At 38.3% G+C, this 16,256-nt stretch overlaps 3 protein-coding genes across 6 annotated transcripts in view; 2 read left to right on the top strand and 1 right to left on the bottom strand.

Moving 5' to 3' along the window:
- Nucleotides 1-4,286, top strand: part of LOC109852132 (protein zerknuellt 1-like) — a 55,787-nt gene extending 51,501 nt beyond the window's left edge. The window contains exon 5 of the mRNA XM_020423010.1: nucleotides 4,212-4,286. The gene's annotated coding sequence lies outside the window, so the exon portion shown is untranslated. The remainder of the gene's footprint in view (nucleotides 1-4,211) is intronic.
- LOC109852110 overlaps nucleotides 1-16,256 on the bottom strand; it is a 36,138-nt gene that overhangs the window by 4,851 nt on the left and 15,031 nt on the right. For all 4 annotated transcript variants that reach the window (XM_020422978.1, XM_020422969.1, XM_020422961.1 and 1 more), the window contains exons 3-4: nucleotides 13,224-13,338; nucleotides 6,634-6,758 (exon numbers count right to left, since the gene is read on the bottom strand). In XM_020422978.1, coding sequence (XP_020278567.1) covers nucleotides 6,634-6,758; nucleotides 13,224-13,338 — 240 coding nt within the window. The remainder of the gene's footprint in view (nucleotides 1-6,633; nucleotides 6,759-13,223; nucleotides 13,339-16,256) is intronic.
- Nucleotides 4,364-5,980, top strand: LOC109852141 (phospholipase A2-like). Its single transcript, XM_020423022.1, has 4 exons — nucleotides 4,364-4,719; nucleotides 4,882-5,041; nucleotides 5,117-5,260; nucleotides 5,607-5,980. The coding sequence occupies exons 1-4, from the start codon at nucleotides 4,578-4,580 to the stop codon at nucleotides 5,851-5,853; spliced, it is 693 nt and encodes a 230-aa protein (XP_020278611.1). The 5' UTR covers nucleotides 4,364-4,577; the 3' UTR covers nucleotides 5,854-5,980.

Raw genomic sequence — 16,256 nt, 5'->3', positions numbered from 1 at the left:
CGAACTGAATATACGCGTTCCTCAGACTCCGCGAAATACGCGGAGCGCACCTTAAGATTTAATGAAAATGAATCCTTTTTTTCGCAACAGCACATTCAAGCGTGAATTATTATTAATGCAGCTTGTACAATTTGCTCAGGATGATCGTCAAAAGTGAGCTGTAATTTTCTTTAAGCTAGTACCGTGTCACAACGCCATTGATAATGGCTTGCGCACAATTTGCGCTCGAGATGCGGAACCAGTGACGCGAAAAACGAAACAATCGATTCACCCAGTAGCATCTTAGAACAGCGACGTGAAGCACATTTGTGTTCGTTCGAGCGTGAGCGAGCATTGTTGCTCGTCAAATGCAGTAACAACCTGCATTAGAATATTTTGTAACATTTTGAATTATTTTCGTTCCGTTTCCGCACAAAGAAAACCCGAGAGAGGAGACATGTTATTACATACAATATTTACATTCCTTTTCTACGTACAAAACGTTTGCTCGCGCATACTCGCATATGTGCATAAATCATTTTTAATTATTATATAAATATATAAAAATGCTTTAATGCCAGATAATTAAAAATTTTAAATATTTATTAGAAAGCCATGTGTGAAAAGAGAAAGAGAGAGAGAAAAAAAGAGAGAGAGATTGTGCAGAGATCAGTCATACTTTTTTGGGGGAGCGGTAAAGCGAGAGTAAAATAAACTAGATTAAAAAATTCACAGCTGAAAGCAAGAGTGATAAAAAGTATCGTGATACTCTGTATGCATGCAGATGCAATTTCGAGCTGTACACTGGTAATTAGGCAACCGCAATTAATCACATGCGCATCAAATATTTACGTGAACAGAAAACCGCGCTTTATATAGGAACATAGTGCAATTTATCATGTTCCGCTCTCATACCGAATTACGTCCCTAATCCGATGAACTTTTCAACAGACGAGGAATTACGCGAAACATGAAAACGTCCTGTTTCTATATCAAGGAATGTTTTAGTAATGCAAAGTGAAATTTGCAATTAATTAATTTTAGTCATCATGTCATTATGCGATTGCTTTCATCCGCACGAGAATTACATCAATTTTTATAGAAAATTTAATATTATATCGCAGTAATGTGTTTATTAAAGTATATTCTATCATAATAGACATCCAACATATAATGCGGAATCGAATAACGTTGTAGAAAACATTACGACAAGCGATAAATTACCTTCTGTGCTGGTGTGTGGTATTTAAATTTCGAAACTACTCACTAAGTTTTGTGAAACGCAGAATCACGCGACACGCGAAACGAACATTTACATATTTGCGTTATTCGAGAGTATTCGCTGTATGTTATATGTCATATTTTTGTTATATGTATTACCTATATTTTGGTTTATTCAGGCAGAGCAGAAAAACTTGCGCTCTTTCAAAAGTTATATTTTTATTTTTGTCACAACTGCGAGAAGTAACATTATTACCGAAGCAAACAGAAACGCGGCCATGTCTCACACCACCGCAACTCGTTTAATTTAATTATAGCCATTAACAACTATAGCGCGGCTAACTTCGCACAAGTTATTACAAGCTTATAACTTGCATTGTAAATTACTTGTTTCCTCGGGCACAGCTAGATCGTCAATACGGTGGCTTAAAATAATAATTCGCCGTCCGATAGCAGCGGTCGGTCTCGCGGCAGCATTCCTCCAATGCTGAGACGGAGCTCTATTAAGAGAACCGCGAGGAGCGACGAAATTTGAATAAGTTCGAAAAGGACGAAATTCGCCCGCGGGCCTCGACTGTGACGGGTGTGGGATTTATTCAAATTGAAGGCGACGGAAGCGAAATGTCTGGCGCGCTCGCGGGTTGTCAACTTTCCATTTTAAGTTTGTTGACGTACCGAGTCGAAGTTCGCAGTCGCGGTACTTCCGCGGAACTAGTCCACCATTCTCGAGAGACGATTCCGTTCCGACAGGTAAAATATTGTTCCGTTACCTATGCTGCGTATTGATTCTAGATATTGCAGCGGTACTCCCGAATGACACGGGAGCATAAATAACGATGAAAAATGCACGGATCAGTTGAATAATGTGGAGAAATATCATCAATCGCGAGAAGAAAAGACACTTTTTTATCATTCATTTATTCTCTTACATTCAATTTACTTCCAAGTTCTAGTTTCAAGGTAATTAACTGTTAATTAACTGTTTATAACAAACTTTTAATGGACATGATACACAGAGTATTCGCTTCGCAAAATAAAAATCCATCAGTAATTGTGTAACTTGAGTTTTTTTTTTTAAGCGAAATTGCGTTCATCACGTCTGAAATATCACGGCCTGGCTCTTTCGCGATACAATATGCAGGCTGCAGGAAATTTAGTCACTCGGCCAACGATTTTCCCTTACTGTCATTATAATAAAGCTCAATCTCCGTTCTGCATTACAACATTTTAATGAACGCACTGCTCGACAAAAGTGTTTATATGAGACATATGGAAAGTTTTTTAATCTGCTTGTTGGCGCGCGCCAACAAGCATATTGCGATTTCTTGCTTGCGAGAGCACACCGTAGAGATATCAACATTTATTAAAAACATTATGCGCACAGTAACGAAACTTGGAAAGTGCTCACAATTCTTTTCAAGGTTTTAACTGCGATAAACTAAAAAGAAGTTTTATTGTCTCCAGGATCCCGTGCAACTACGTGTACGTATATAATGCCCTTATTTTCTCTTCGCGCACGAGAGTATACATACTATATTTACATGCACTTTTTTCTCTTTGCAAACGAGAGATAAATTTAAATATTCATCCGTTACATCTCTAAAAAAGAAATGTTAGATGCAAAGTAGAACTTATACATCTGTGACTAAAGTTATTATCATTACCAAAACGTAGATTCCTGTTACGACTTGAAAAGAAGTCACGCGTTGTCGTCTATTTTCGAACTTTGAATGCCTCTTTAGAAGTTTTCTTTCTTCAGATTGCGCGCGACACTGAGAGAAGGGAGGGCTGGGGGTAGTTTTTCCACTTTTTAGTAGCCGACACACATTTTCGTTCCTTTCTCTTTTGCATGCAGGACCGCGTGCTCTTCAGTGACTGCTGTTCTCTCGCTCACTCACTCTTTCTTTCGTAAGCACTTTCAGTAATGCACTTCTTGGTGCATTAACCTCCGGACCGGGCAGCACATACACGTCAAAGCTTTTGTGCTCAATACAAATGCAAACGTTTAACGCAGACCGCCTTCCGCACTCGGCGGAAATAATGCGAGGAAGCTTCCTTCCTTCTCTCTTTCCTACATCTTGCTGGCAATCCCGTTTGCAATCGTTAATCGTTCCGCATGCACAGTTTCCTTGCCGTTTATATCCTTCAAACTTGTGTCAATATGTGCATGTAAGGATTTTACTGGATAGACATTTTAGGTGAATAGAGAGGAAGCGGTTGCCGTGTCGCGATGCTTCAAAGCATCAGTCCATCTCTGTTCTGCACTCTTAGTTATGAATAAAAATACATACAACGCTTCAGAACACATTTGTATGTTGACCGCATCCGTAAAGTTGCGTTAAGATTAAAACTACGCTCGTACATTTTTCTGTTTGCTGTTCTTTCGCTTTAAGCTAATTTTTATTTTTCTCGTTATTTTTCCACATATTTACTTTTATTTGAAAAGAGATTTTAAGTGAATTTACAGTTAAGATAGTCGCGTCTTTACTTTGTTCTTTTTTTTTCTTTCAAAACAAAAAAACAAAAAAAAAACAAAAAAAGAACTTTCGCTCTCGATTTCGAAAAGATCCTCTCGGAAGTGAGTGTGAAAGATATCGGAGTGGATGAATGGAGGGTGGTAGACGAGAAGCGTGAGGAACGAGAGAAGAACGTGAAACGAAAACGGATGTCGCGGCCGGGAGGGACGAAATCGTTAAAAGGAATGCGCAGTCGAGCGAAAGAGACTTTGAGAGGTTGATGGTGGGGAGTTGGTCGGACCAGTTGAAATAATGTAGCTCTAAAAAGCTCTGCCAGAAACTCGAAGAGGCACCCACGCCACTACATTTTAAGTTCCTTTAGTTCTTTCTAAGAAAAAAATATGCCCGCAATTTATTTCCCTTACCTTAATTTCAAGCTTACGCTATTTGCGTAAATAACACACGCGTAAATGCAACAGTGTTTTTACATTACCTCATATCAACAAACAATTATTATTTTACGATTATTGTGTGTATGTATCGGTTTAATTTTAGATACTGACGACCATCCGTTATCGCACGAGGAAGCTCGTGGTGAGGAAACCCGTGAAGAAAACAAGGAAACATGCGGTAAATTAGACGTATGTGCGTCAATACGTATGTGTGAATATCGATGTTATTACAATCCCACCTTTAACGATTGACATCGGGACAGTTTCGTTTTATACAGCGCTAAGTCAACAACGATTTTGATTTGAATTTTTTTCTTATATACCTTATAATAGAAAAAGGACAGTTTTTATTTGTGAATAAGAATTTTCGTGTCTAAGACTCAAATCTTACATTACTTTATCACTACTTGTGATTTTTATTCGGCTTCTGTGTGATCAAGTGTTTTATATAATTACATCATTTATTAAAATGAAACGTGTTTACGCGATTCATCTGATCGCGTGTTTCGTGTTGCTTGTTAACAACAACGGTTTGACAGAAGGTCACACTCTCAAAAAATTTTTTTCCGGACTAAAGAATTTCAAGACTCTTTGGCATGGGATTCTTCCAGGTAATATTTGTCGTTTTTCTAGTCAATTATAAAAAATGCAGGAAGTAATTCAGCTTAATTGGCGCATAATTAATTTGTAAATGAATAATTTATCGAACATATATGTTTATTGATGATTTAGCGAATTTATATATATGTATAGTATATTCGTTATTTATTCAGGCACGCTTTGGTGTGGCCTAGGCGATATTGCCCGTGATGATTTGGAATTGGGCGCGCACAAAGAGCTGGACATGTGTTGCAGAGCGCACGATAAGTGTGAGGACTTCGTAGAGCCTAAATCCTCGAGATACGGATTGCAAAACAAGCACATTTGCAGACTGTAACATTTTTTTTTAAATTACTGCAATATTTTTGCAAATTAGAAAATATTGTTAAGCACTCGTTTCCTCTGCAGATCATTATGTGAATGTGAGATGCAATTTTATGATTGTTTGAAGCAAGTGAATGGTTTGTACGCATTCGTTATAGGACAGATTTATTTCGCAAAATGCAGACGCTGCTTCAGCACCTATAATGATGCTCAGGAGTGCGCGAAAGAGTGAGTACACATATAAATACACATTTATTTTAACCAAAAAATCAAACTTACATTGATCAATAAATTTTTTACACAAGCAAATATTCCAAATTAATTATATATATCTTTCTCGTGATCAATTACTATATTTAACTATGATGGCAATATATTGATGAGATTTCAAACACTATTATATTTAATTTATTAAAATCCCATTAAACATTGCGTCAGATTCTCTAATTGTTATCAATCAATTAACTTGGGATGAAAAGTAAATCGATGTCGAAATCAATGTTGTTATTACTTCGGTTGATATTAGTCGGTTTTCTGTATAGCTATAAATTAAATTAATTATATCATTAATTAGGGGTCTCAATATCAACGAAGAGCAAGACCGCAAGGGAGGTCGTGTTTTCTGCGCAAAGTTTGACCGAAATCCAAAATGGGGACAACGACATAACGTATCAGAATCGACTCCCAACAAATTTCTAGACTTGGATGATGATGATGATGATAATGATAATAATGATGATGAAAATTTTATAAATGGTGGAAAACATCCTATTGAGGAAGATGACATTATTTATGATTACTACAAAAGCTTTCAGCAGTGAAAATACGCGTCGATCCAAAGTAATGATTAACATACACATGTCGAAGTCTCTTCTTAATCGCTGTACTATTAAATTATGAAAAAGAAACTCGCGCATTCTTGTGTAAAAAAAAAAAAAAAAAAAAAAACAAATTAATATAACTTCTTAATCTTGCGCGTGCAAATTGTTTCTGAAAATAAAGAACCTCAGGTTACCACTTAAATAATATATCTAAATACAGCACTGATGCCTCTTGAGTACTATTTCGAAGATTTCCTCCCTGAAATTGCTTCGTCCTCAATGGCGGTCGTTCGTAAAGTGTGGGAGGAACGAGAGCACTTGAAAATCTGCCGAGAATTTTATCGCGAGATTGTAGACACGTGGGCGAAGGAAGGTTATTTTCTATTCTGCGATTTTGCTCTCTCTCTCTCTGTCTCTCTCTCTGCTTTTTTTTTTTTTTTTTTTGCACTTGAGGAAGTGTACTATCTTGCACGCCTTTTCGCCCCTTTCTCACCCCTCTTCTTTCACACGAAGCAAAAGAATGTTTAATTATGCAAAAGTGCGCAAGAAACTTTTGCCGGAGGCGCTCGTTCCGCGGAGAGTGTTTCTAAATTAATAGCAAGGGAGAAGGGCAACTAATGCGAATCAACAATCAGCGCGTTGTTCAGAACTATCTTATTACTGCTCGCGCATATTCATTTTGCATATTTTTCATTTACGCATAGAAGAAAAAAGTCCACAAACTCTAAGAATATATATTAAATATATGCGTATATGTATACAAGCTTCGATAATATTTACCGCTTAAAAGGAAGAGTCCGCAAGCTATGAGAGTCCTTTGATCGGAATAACAATGACCGATCACGGCTGATATTGTTGCGGCGAGAATCAACAGTGCGGCGACTAGTTGGAACGGCGCGGAGACTCTGAAACAACAACACTGCATCTTAAATATTTATCAAAAACGAAGAACCCTGGATTTGTGTGGCTCCCGCACATGTACGTGCAGTTGCGGGATATTGAGCGCACATTTGTTTTCGAAACTTCTGGCTTGCATGCAACAATGCAATTGCACACCATCTCGTGGCTCCGTCGTCGGCGCGATAATTTTGTAGAATCGAATTATGTGGTGTATCGGTCGCTGCGGGAGATGAGAATTAATAGTTTCAGCCGGAGCAAGGAAAAGCAATGCGTCGACGCCGCGGTAAGGGAATACAGACCGCGGTGGCATCATTTGCCGATGAGGGACCTGGTATGGATATTGAGCAGTGGGTTGGCGAACCTGTTTAGTAATAAATCAGGGCCGTCGTCGCGCGATAATATATACCGCTCGGTCGTAGCTTGTAATAAAACGCATTGCTTCCAAAACAATCGAGGAATCTCTCAAGACGGAGATTTAGTGAACTTCGGGAATCGATGAAAGTACTGCTTACTTCAATGACAAGTCCTGTGCGTTTCGGGACAATTATTGCAAGCGGGAAAGAAATGAAAGCACGGACTTGTTTGTTAAATGCACTTCTCAAGTTAGTGATCGCATCCCTATGTTTGCTTCGAATTAATTCGGACAATTTGACGGTGCCAGTAGGCAGCTTCGTAGCGTCTACCTCAGTGCGTAATGCCGCATAACCGTTCTACATTACATACGGATGTAGGATTGGTATGCGAGTGCATCCCGCGCGCACATCGTCATCCACAACCCTCCGGGGCGGCAGATAGGGCGGCGTGTATTTCGCGGGGATGAATAGTCGGCACGGTATGTTTCTGGCTCGGTGCCAAGCCGGGATAACCATCAGAGCTACCACATTAATAGAGTTTTATTGTTATTTACGGCGACACCATCCCCTGTTTCTATAATAACCGGCCGCGAATTAATTGCTTGCGTTCGATTTATTTTATTACGCGCTACTTGAAACGTCACTGATTGTATTTGGCTTGTTTTTCCGCGAAAAATAAATCTTCGCAAAATAATTCGACAAACGAAAATAAAACACACAGAATACACAAAGAGGCGTGTGGTTTTTTATTTTTAGTTTTTATTTTTTTTTTTTTTATTTTTTTTTTTTGTTGTAAACGAAAAACACAGAATATACAAAGAAACACATTTTAAAAACGTTTTTTATCAAATGACGCTGTAATTTCTGGCAAATTCGTTTCTATTCTATTTGCATCGCGTTTTCTCTCTAATTCATTCGCCGGAACATTCCAGCTTACGGCATCTTACGCTACGGCATGAAATTTCAGAAGACGCGACACTGTCACGCGAGTATCGCAGCTCAGATTTCGCGAAAGTGCCATTTCGCTCGACGTCGCATAACATCACATCTCCTCCGAAATATTGACCCTTAGCTCATAATGCTTCCGCTTTTTGCTCGAAAGAGTGCTCTCAAAGGAACATTCTATTTTACCTTAGAACCCGTCTGCTTGAACGCAATAAAATTTTTTCCTCAATTTACTATCGTGCGTACGATTTAAGAAAGGTCGAAATTTGAGTGGAATATGATCTTTGCTTAAAAATAAATTTCAATGCCATTTATAAGCCGTTCGTTAAATAAATTTTTTAACTTCGAAAATTTTTCATTATAATTTTAACGCTACCTCTGTGCACGGAGGTAAATATTTAGTTTGTCAATATTTAGTTGTAAGCAAAGAGAATATTGCCTGGAAAGAATCTGGTTTGTTGTTTTTATTTCGAGCGCCTACAAAAACAGCACGACATACGTAATCAGAATTACATTCTTCGAATAGCGAAACGTGGCGCAGGGTTTTTGCTGATTCATTAAAGTGAATACGCTCTTTGATCTTGGTCTTTCATCAGAGATCGCAAAAAGCCAATTTAGAAGAGACTCTCGTCACAATAAATAATTGCGATGCGTCAAAGTAACGATTTCAGTGCTCCAGGCTCGTTAACGAGCGGATTATAGCTGCGCTTTTGAAGCGTTCTACCGCTTTTCCTACACAGACGCTTCTAATTAAACTAAGTCTTTGATCCTTAGAAGCTCGAAGAAGCCCGAAGTGAACGCCAAGCATTAATTCTACCGTTATTAATTCAGATAAAAATTTTGACTGTTCGAATTCTGATATTTAAATTCGTATAGTTTATGCTGTCTGATAGATTGCCAATTCTTGAGAGCATTGATAAAAAAAAAAAAAAAAAAAAAAAAAAAAACGCAAATCTTTGCAATCTTTATTATGTTTCCTCTGCCAAAAGAGGCATTATAGAAGCTGTGAAACTCTATACTACATGAAAAAAAGAAAGAGATGCATATTCTTGCAAAATTCTGATACGACGAATTATAATAATCTGACGATGATATATTGATAGTTTTTTTTTCTACGTATTATTTCTTTAGATTTTCTTAAATGAGATAAATATCGCGAGATTATTAGAGATCGCGCAAGTGGAAGAAAGAGTAACATTTGACGTAACGAAAAACTGGGTATCTCGAAGGGGTATCTAAGGGCACGTCGAGAAACAGGGGGACCAGTTACGGTACGAAGATAAATGTTCGTTTTCGGAGTAGTTACAACGGGCTCGTTTAATTTAAGCGACTAAAAACGTCACGCGCCCGCATTTGATAAACGAGAATTCCAAACGTCGGTTGGCGTCTTGTAATTTATGAATTTTGCTCTCACTCGTACGTCGATCACGCCATTTTTGTGTGCACGCTTGGTTTCTCAAACGATACGCGGTGTTATATGAAAGGGCTGAAACAGATAAATGATCCAGATAGAGAAAGCTCGTAGTAATACATTTGTTTAACTATCAGCTGTATTTTGATTCAAAATATATTTATTACAAGTCAATGTAGTTTCCTGATACTATCAATATCAATGTGTCAAACGTTCTCTACAACGTACATTGTTTAAGCAAATATGATTTTTTTTGTGTATCGTTCGGAATTTGAACGAATGAAACCATTTGCTGAGAAATTTGAAGAGTAACGAGTAGTGACACTTTAATCTGCGCCGGCAGCGGCGCGTTCGCGCAGTGTTTAGCTCGATCTTGCTCGCAATTTTCGTACGTCTCTCTCTCTTTTTGACAATGCGTCAAAACGAGCAGAATGTAGAACGACGCGAGCAGACGCCTCCAGCACTTCCGGTTTCCGCACGAGCGAAGAACGCGTGCTGTGTCGGTTGAGCAAGTTACGTCGACGGAAGACAATAAAGGGTCGGCAACAATAGAAACAGAGAAAAGGGCGGCAAGATGGCTACCGCAGCACTAGAAGGACGGTGTGGAGAGAACAGCTAGTTGAGAAGCAAAAGGAGAATGTCGTGGGATCCAGAATGAGACAAATGATGAGTCCCGGGCGTCAAGGAGGAGTATGAGCGGACACCACCATTTAACATGTAGCTGAATAGCCATCCGGAAGAACAGCTTCCCCCAAGAACTCTCCACTATCTTCCCTTTCAATCCTCCTCTCTCTCCTTCTTCCTTCTCTTTCTCTTTCTCTTTCTCTCTTTCTCCCCTCCGGGATGTTATTCGTCGCAGCGTTTCAACACCACGATCACTGAATTATTCTCAAGCGGAAAAGAGACAAATTGGACACTGTTCTCGCGCGATATTTCCGAAAGTTTTGTTTGCAGCCATACACAGCCGAATTCATAACATTTATAAATAATTCAAAATTTGAAGAAAAAAAGTTTACATAATGATTTGTGTTGAATAAGTTATACTTGAACACATCATTTGTCATCATCGCTTTAAGTGGTTTCGCACGCGCATTGTAATTCTGTTTACGTCGTTTTTTGTACGCGTTCAGTTTGTTCACATTCTTTTTTTGCAGACAATGAATTAAGAATAGAGAGAAAGAGAGAGAGATAGAGAGAGATAGATAGATATCTTAAATTGTAAGAATGAGAAATCCCTCTTGAACAATTTCACTTTATGTTTAATCTCTGACCATTCTTGATCCTTTTCATTCTTATAAAACTTACATTTACCGCAAGCGTTACTGTGAAGAGATGACGCCCAAAGAAAAGAAAAATCCAGCCTTAGGGGATGAAGGGATTTCGTTTCGACGTATTTTGCCTGTAATCCAAACTACCCCCGGGCTCGAGAACTCGTCTTCTCGACCCAGACAGGGACTGGACTCTCTAAGAAAGAAAGGAAGAAAGAAACGAAGGAAGTTTTCCCGGACGAGGTTATATCCTTATACTTCTTCCTTTCCTCCGGTCGGTGATCCTGGTTGAGGGATAAAGGACGATTTTCGGGCACAAAGATTGGAAATCGCCCTCGCGCCCGTTATTTCCCGAGTTGAATGGCGGCCACCAAGTAGCGCGACGTTTCTCTCGAGGATTATTTCGGGCCTTCTGAAAGCGAAGTCTTTTAGAACTTCATAACTTTTTTGATTCGATAATATATGGAGCTTATCTGAATCTGCAGGAAAATCTTCAGATTTTCTTCGGATTTGTGGAGATTTTCCACACACATGTATGTACATATATTTTATATGTACATATATTTTGCATTTGTTTACATTTAATCATTTTGAAAATCTATTCCGACGCTTCAAATTTATTGAATCGCAATACTCTGGTTTTAGTGTATAGATATCCCTCTTTCTCTCTGGTTTGGATCAAGTCAATCACGCTTAGGGTGGCGCAAAAGGCGTTTTTGGTGGTCCGCGATGAATTATTGACGAGTTTGCGGCTGACTTCGGTGTCTCTCTCGGCGAGACACTAATTTACGATCCACTCCGAATCCTTGGCGAGATTTATAGTATTAACTTGACATAACATCGGAAAGCTTGCCGATATATGTGCACAATCACCGATTCACACAGAAATCTTGATTTGCAATTAATTTCCCTTCAAATCACGAATCGGAAAATGCGAGATGAATAAAATATACCGCAGCTTATATTTTGCGTTCTCCAATTTTGCCGACTAAATTATACGGCGTTATTTTCGGAATAAATTCGATAAAGCCCGCACAAGCTCGCGCGGTGAAAAACGGTTTAGGGAGAGAAAAAAAAATTGTAAAAAAATATAGGTCGTGAGCGCGCGGCGCACGATAGCCCGCAGGATTCGACCCGAAATCCCTGATAAATTGTCTAAAGACGCAGGGAGAAGAGGAACCACGGAGAAGAGAAGAGAGAAGTGGCCTACGCGCATCTCTACATTTTGCGGTGCGGACATTTTCTTTCGCTTACCTCGGCGAATCCTCGATCTTTTTCTCCGCGATTTGATAAGATTCCAAACTCGCTTACAAAAAATCGATATTTCGACGTTATTGCGATATCTCGTTAAGTTTCTAAAGATCTCACCCCCCGTTATCTCTCCCACCCGTTTCTCGAGATTTCAATAACCAAATATTTATTGCAGATATTTTGAATTTGTGTAAATATAAACTACAACTTAAAATAACATTAAACTTTCAAATTCTCTTGAACAGTAGATATGCAAGTGTTTTAGATGTGCAACTGGTTTAATGCATCTCGTCGCTGAAACGTCCGATTGCATCGCCATGCAGCCGATTTCAGATGCGAGCCAGAAGCTTCTCAGCTGCGTTGTAACCTACGACTTGATTTTATCATTAGATGAAACGTTGACAATTTCGAGTCATATCACCTGTTGCACCAAAATAGCGTGATTTCTCGAGAGCACTATTTAGAATCGCAGTCGGCCTGTCGTTGCGAATCATCGATGCCGAAGGACATCGCCGTCAAGAATACGCTGTATGATTTCTGTCGCAAAAGTTGCATTATTTTTAGATGTAAAATTGATATTGAACGGCTTAACACATCAACGGGTTTTACGTGCAGTCAGTCTAATTATAAAACATAAAGGCGCGTACTCGTGACGTGCATTCTATCGTGTAAAAATAGTTCCTTATTTATTTATCAAACAAAATTTCATTGCAACTGCAATGAAATTTTTTAATCGTTTTTTCTTAAAAGTTTGAAGTAAATTTTCTTCGCAAAACTAATAATTTTCTGAACGTACTTCAATCAAATGTTCAGAGTAAACAAATTTTATTTCGCAATTTGCGATTGCCCGTCTTCGTTGCTTTTTTTTAACGTTGCAGATTTGCAGCATCAAATTTTCTTACTCGATCGTGCGTTCGATTACCGAACGTAATTAGTTTGCGCTGTAAGCAAAACGGAACGCTGTGTCGTATGTACTGAAACGAGTTTACCCTTTACGCCGGACCGCCTTTGCGCGTTGCGACGCCAATTTTCGTTATACGTGCAAAGGGCAGCTACAGCAACCGCATTGCTAATTAGGATATTCGCTGCTCGAGCAGCACTTTGCTCTCGGTATTACCAAGTTGGCATAATTAAATTCGAACCCTTTAAGGAGAAATATTAACGACCGGCCGTCGTTCGCCTTTCTTTTAATAATGAGTTAACAATATATGACTATATGAGAATACGAACGGGCAATCTTACCGTATTTTTGAGACAACCGTGGGCGTGAATTCTAATTGGTGAAAACCCAATTCCTGCGACCTTACATCTTCCAGGCTATTGTACTTCACGTAACGACAAGCCGGCGTTGAAATGTCTGGAACAGAGAACAGAAATTGAATTGCTGAGTTAATAAAAACATGTTACAACGTAGTTAATTTCAAAAGAAAGTTTTAAATAGTTTTTAGAATTGACACTTCAAAGAAAATTGGTGATTGTGACGACATAGCGATTTCGCTCGCGCGAGCACAAAAGTTTTCATCGTGGCCGTTGTCGCGCGCGGCAAAAAAAGTTTAAACATAAACGAAAATTCTCAGTTCTTTCTGCAAAATGTATCTTTTTTTTTTTTTTTTTTACACGTTTATTTTCGCCCCATTAACTGCGAGTCAGTGAGGTGTCTACATTAAGAAAAAAGAAAAGGGTCTCACCCATCTTTCTCTTCGACTATATGAAGAGAGAGAATGTCGAGTTATCAGGAGAAAGTAAAGGAAAGGTGGGGAAGAAAGGGGGATAATAGTCCGCGAAGGTGGTAGATTGTAAAATCGATGAGACTTCTTCGACTTCGCCAACTACGTCCGGATCTTTTTATTACAAAAAATGGCCCGTTAATTTTCTCCGTTGATTAACCCTGTTAGCCTTACGTTTGTCAAACTAAACCGCATTAAAACAAAGTTACAAAATATTTCACAATTTAAGAGCGAAAAGAATTATGAATCGAATTCACATTCTACTTTTCTTTCTCGTGCGCTAAATTGAATCATTTATGTATTGATGAGTCCTGCTTTTGATATAATTGAACAATCAGAGAGTTTCTTTTCCAATTACGGTATGAAAGTTTTATTAAAAATAAAAATTATAAAATTCTAAGAAAAAATTGCTCGCTTTGTTTTTAATAAATATGGCAATTTTTTCAACAAATAAATTAAAGAAACGATTGAAGAGGATAGAAGAGAAAGAGAGAGAGAGAGAAGAGATAAAGGCGGTAAACCGCCGAGGTACTCCAATCAGCTTTCCAACTTCAACCGCGCTTCTGCCTTCCGGCTGGCAACTTTCGCTAATGAAAGCCGCGTGCAAACTCGCGCAAGAAACCATCAAGGTCCGTGTTGTGGACTTCGAGTCTTGTATAAAAGAACGATAAATAATAAAGTTGTATTAAAGTACTATTGCTTCAATAATTAGAAACCCCTGTTTGTTTAAGAAAATTCTCCGCTGACTTGAGACGCAGCAGGTACAACTGCGAATTGAATTTCTCTCTTTCTCTCTCTCGCTCACTTCGAAGAACATAAATGGTAATTTTAATTTATTTGTCTTTTCCCGACAGAACGTGATGACGGTGGGCGTCGCTTCGCAAGACATTTATTGCCGCGATGAGGCATCGTTCGGGATTATTATGCGCTCCGAATGCATTCTTATGCAATGACGCTTAATCGTCGCTGTTCAACACCCTGCTATCTAACCAGTCGCCATTAATTCTCGCAAGTCCTTCGCCGGATTCGCGACGGGATTTTAGGATCATCCTGGTTGAAATTAAAAAACGAGCGGTTGATATCCGGAAAACGAATGTTTTAATAAAATAAATCAAGAGACAATTTTTTTAAGCAAACGATTGTTAATTAATATAATTTAACGATTAATATAAATGTCAATTAATATAAATTGCAATTTTCGATGCCAAGTTTTAATTTTGCGTTTAAATCTGCACATTTTCGAAGAGTGCGATACACAATAACCGATGTATTGACGAGAAATAAGTTGGCGTGGATTCGGTTGGTTTTCCATTTTTTGACTTGTTCGCGATCTTTTTGTTGGCAATATCAGAAAGCATCAACAAATCTGTCGAGACACGCGCACCGTTTAGATTCTTGGCGCTAGTCCAGTATTTCCGGTTGGCTGCGCGCGTTGACTCATTGCATTGCGAGCAAGTCCGTGATTCTCTCACACGTGATAGTTTTATTTTAATGGAGTCTGCCGGGCTCATCATGCGAGTGAAGATTTATTAATGCCAAGATGCGCAAAGAATCTCTGCAAGAGAGACGGAGAAAAAAAGTGAGAGAGAAAGAGAGAAACTAAAAATATATGAAAAAAATATCACAATTCAACAACTTTAAAACAATGTTTGCTTTAAATAAATTGCGTTTGAAGATAATTAAAAATTTCTGCGTTGTCTTTCTGTATTTATTAGCCATTTTTATTGTTCAAGAGTTTCAAACAGATACTTCATCAAACTCTTATATGATTGGAGCATCGATCGTTCTATGAACGAAGACGATATTGTGTTCCTCCACGTTGTCCACGCAAGGATGTCGACAAGGACTTTGGTAAAGCGAACTAGCATCTCTGTTGACAGAAGGAACGTGTTTCGCTTACCAATTGGTCTTTGATCACGTGATTTCCTCTGAACGACCTATAATCATCCTTTCTATCGACATTTGTGACGATTTTGTTGATAACAATTGCCTCGTAATATTTCGTCTCAATTACTATCGTTAAACAATTTGACAAAATAAAATATATACAATAATTTAAATATTTTTTAATATTTTTAATTAATTTAAATAGTTTTGTAACAAAGTATAATTGTACACAAACAGAAAAACAAGAGAAACGATATTTATAGCAGAAAAAAATAGCTTTTAATTTATCACGGAATTTTCACAGAATTTTCATTTACGTATTTAGAGGTTTTAAAAAGTTTTCTGAAACATTTATTGCGCTCACATGCAGTTTACTTAGTGAAATGCGTAAAATGTATAATTGCAAAAAGTGAATTTACATCAAAAACCCATCTCTCTCAAACGCATGTAAAAAATAAATAATAAATCCCCGTGCAGTGACGTGACAACGTCATTTGGATGAAAATTTCCGTTAGTGTCAGAACCGTCTTTACATAAATCCCTTTTGTCTGGCGTTTATAATAAAGTGATAAAGCGGTCGGCATCGACTTCTGCGCCGCTATTCTTCCATTATGCCGCGATTTGTATTACATCGCACGTATCAGCGAGACAATAACGTGTA

The sequence above is a fragment of the Pseudomyrmex gracilis genome, unplaced genomic scaffold (assembly GCF_002006095.1).
Source record: "Pseudomyrmex gracilis isolate BER0280 unplaced genomic scaffold, ASM200609v1 scaffold_1, whole genome shotgun sequence".
Taxonomy (NCBI): domain Eukaryota; kingdom Metazoa; phylum Arthropoda; class Insecta; order Hymenoptera; family Formicidae; genus Pseudomyrmex; species Pseudomyrmex gracilis.
The sequence above is the reverse complement of the archived record's forward strand: the minus strand, read 5'-3'. Positions and strand labels throughout refer to the sequence as shown.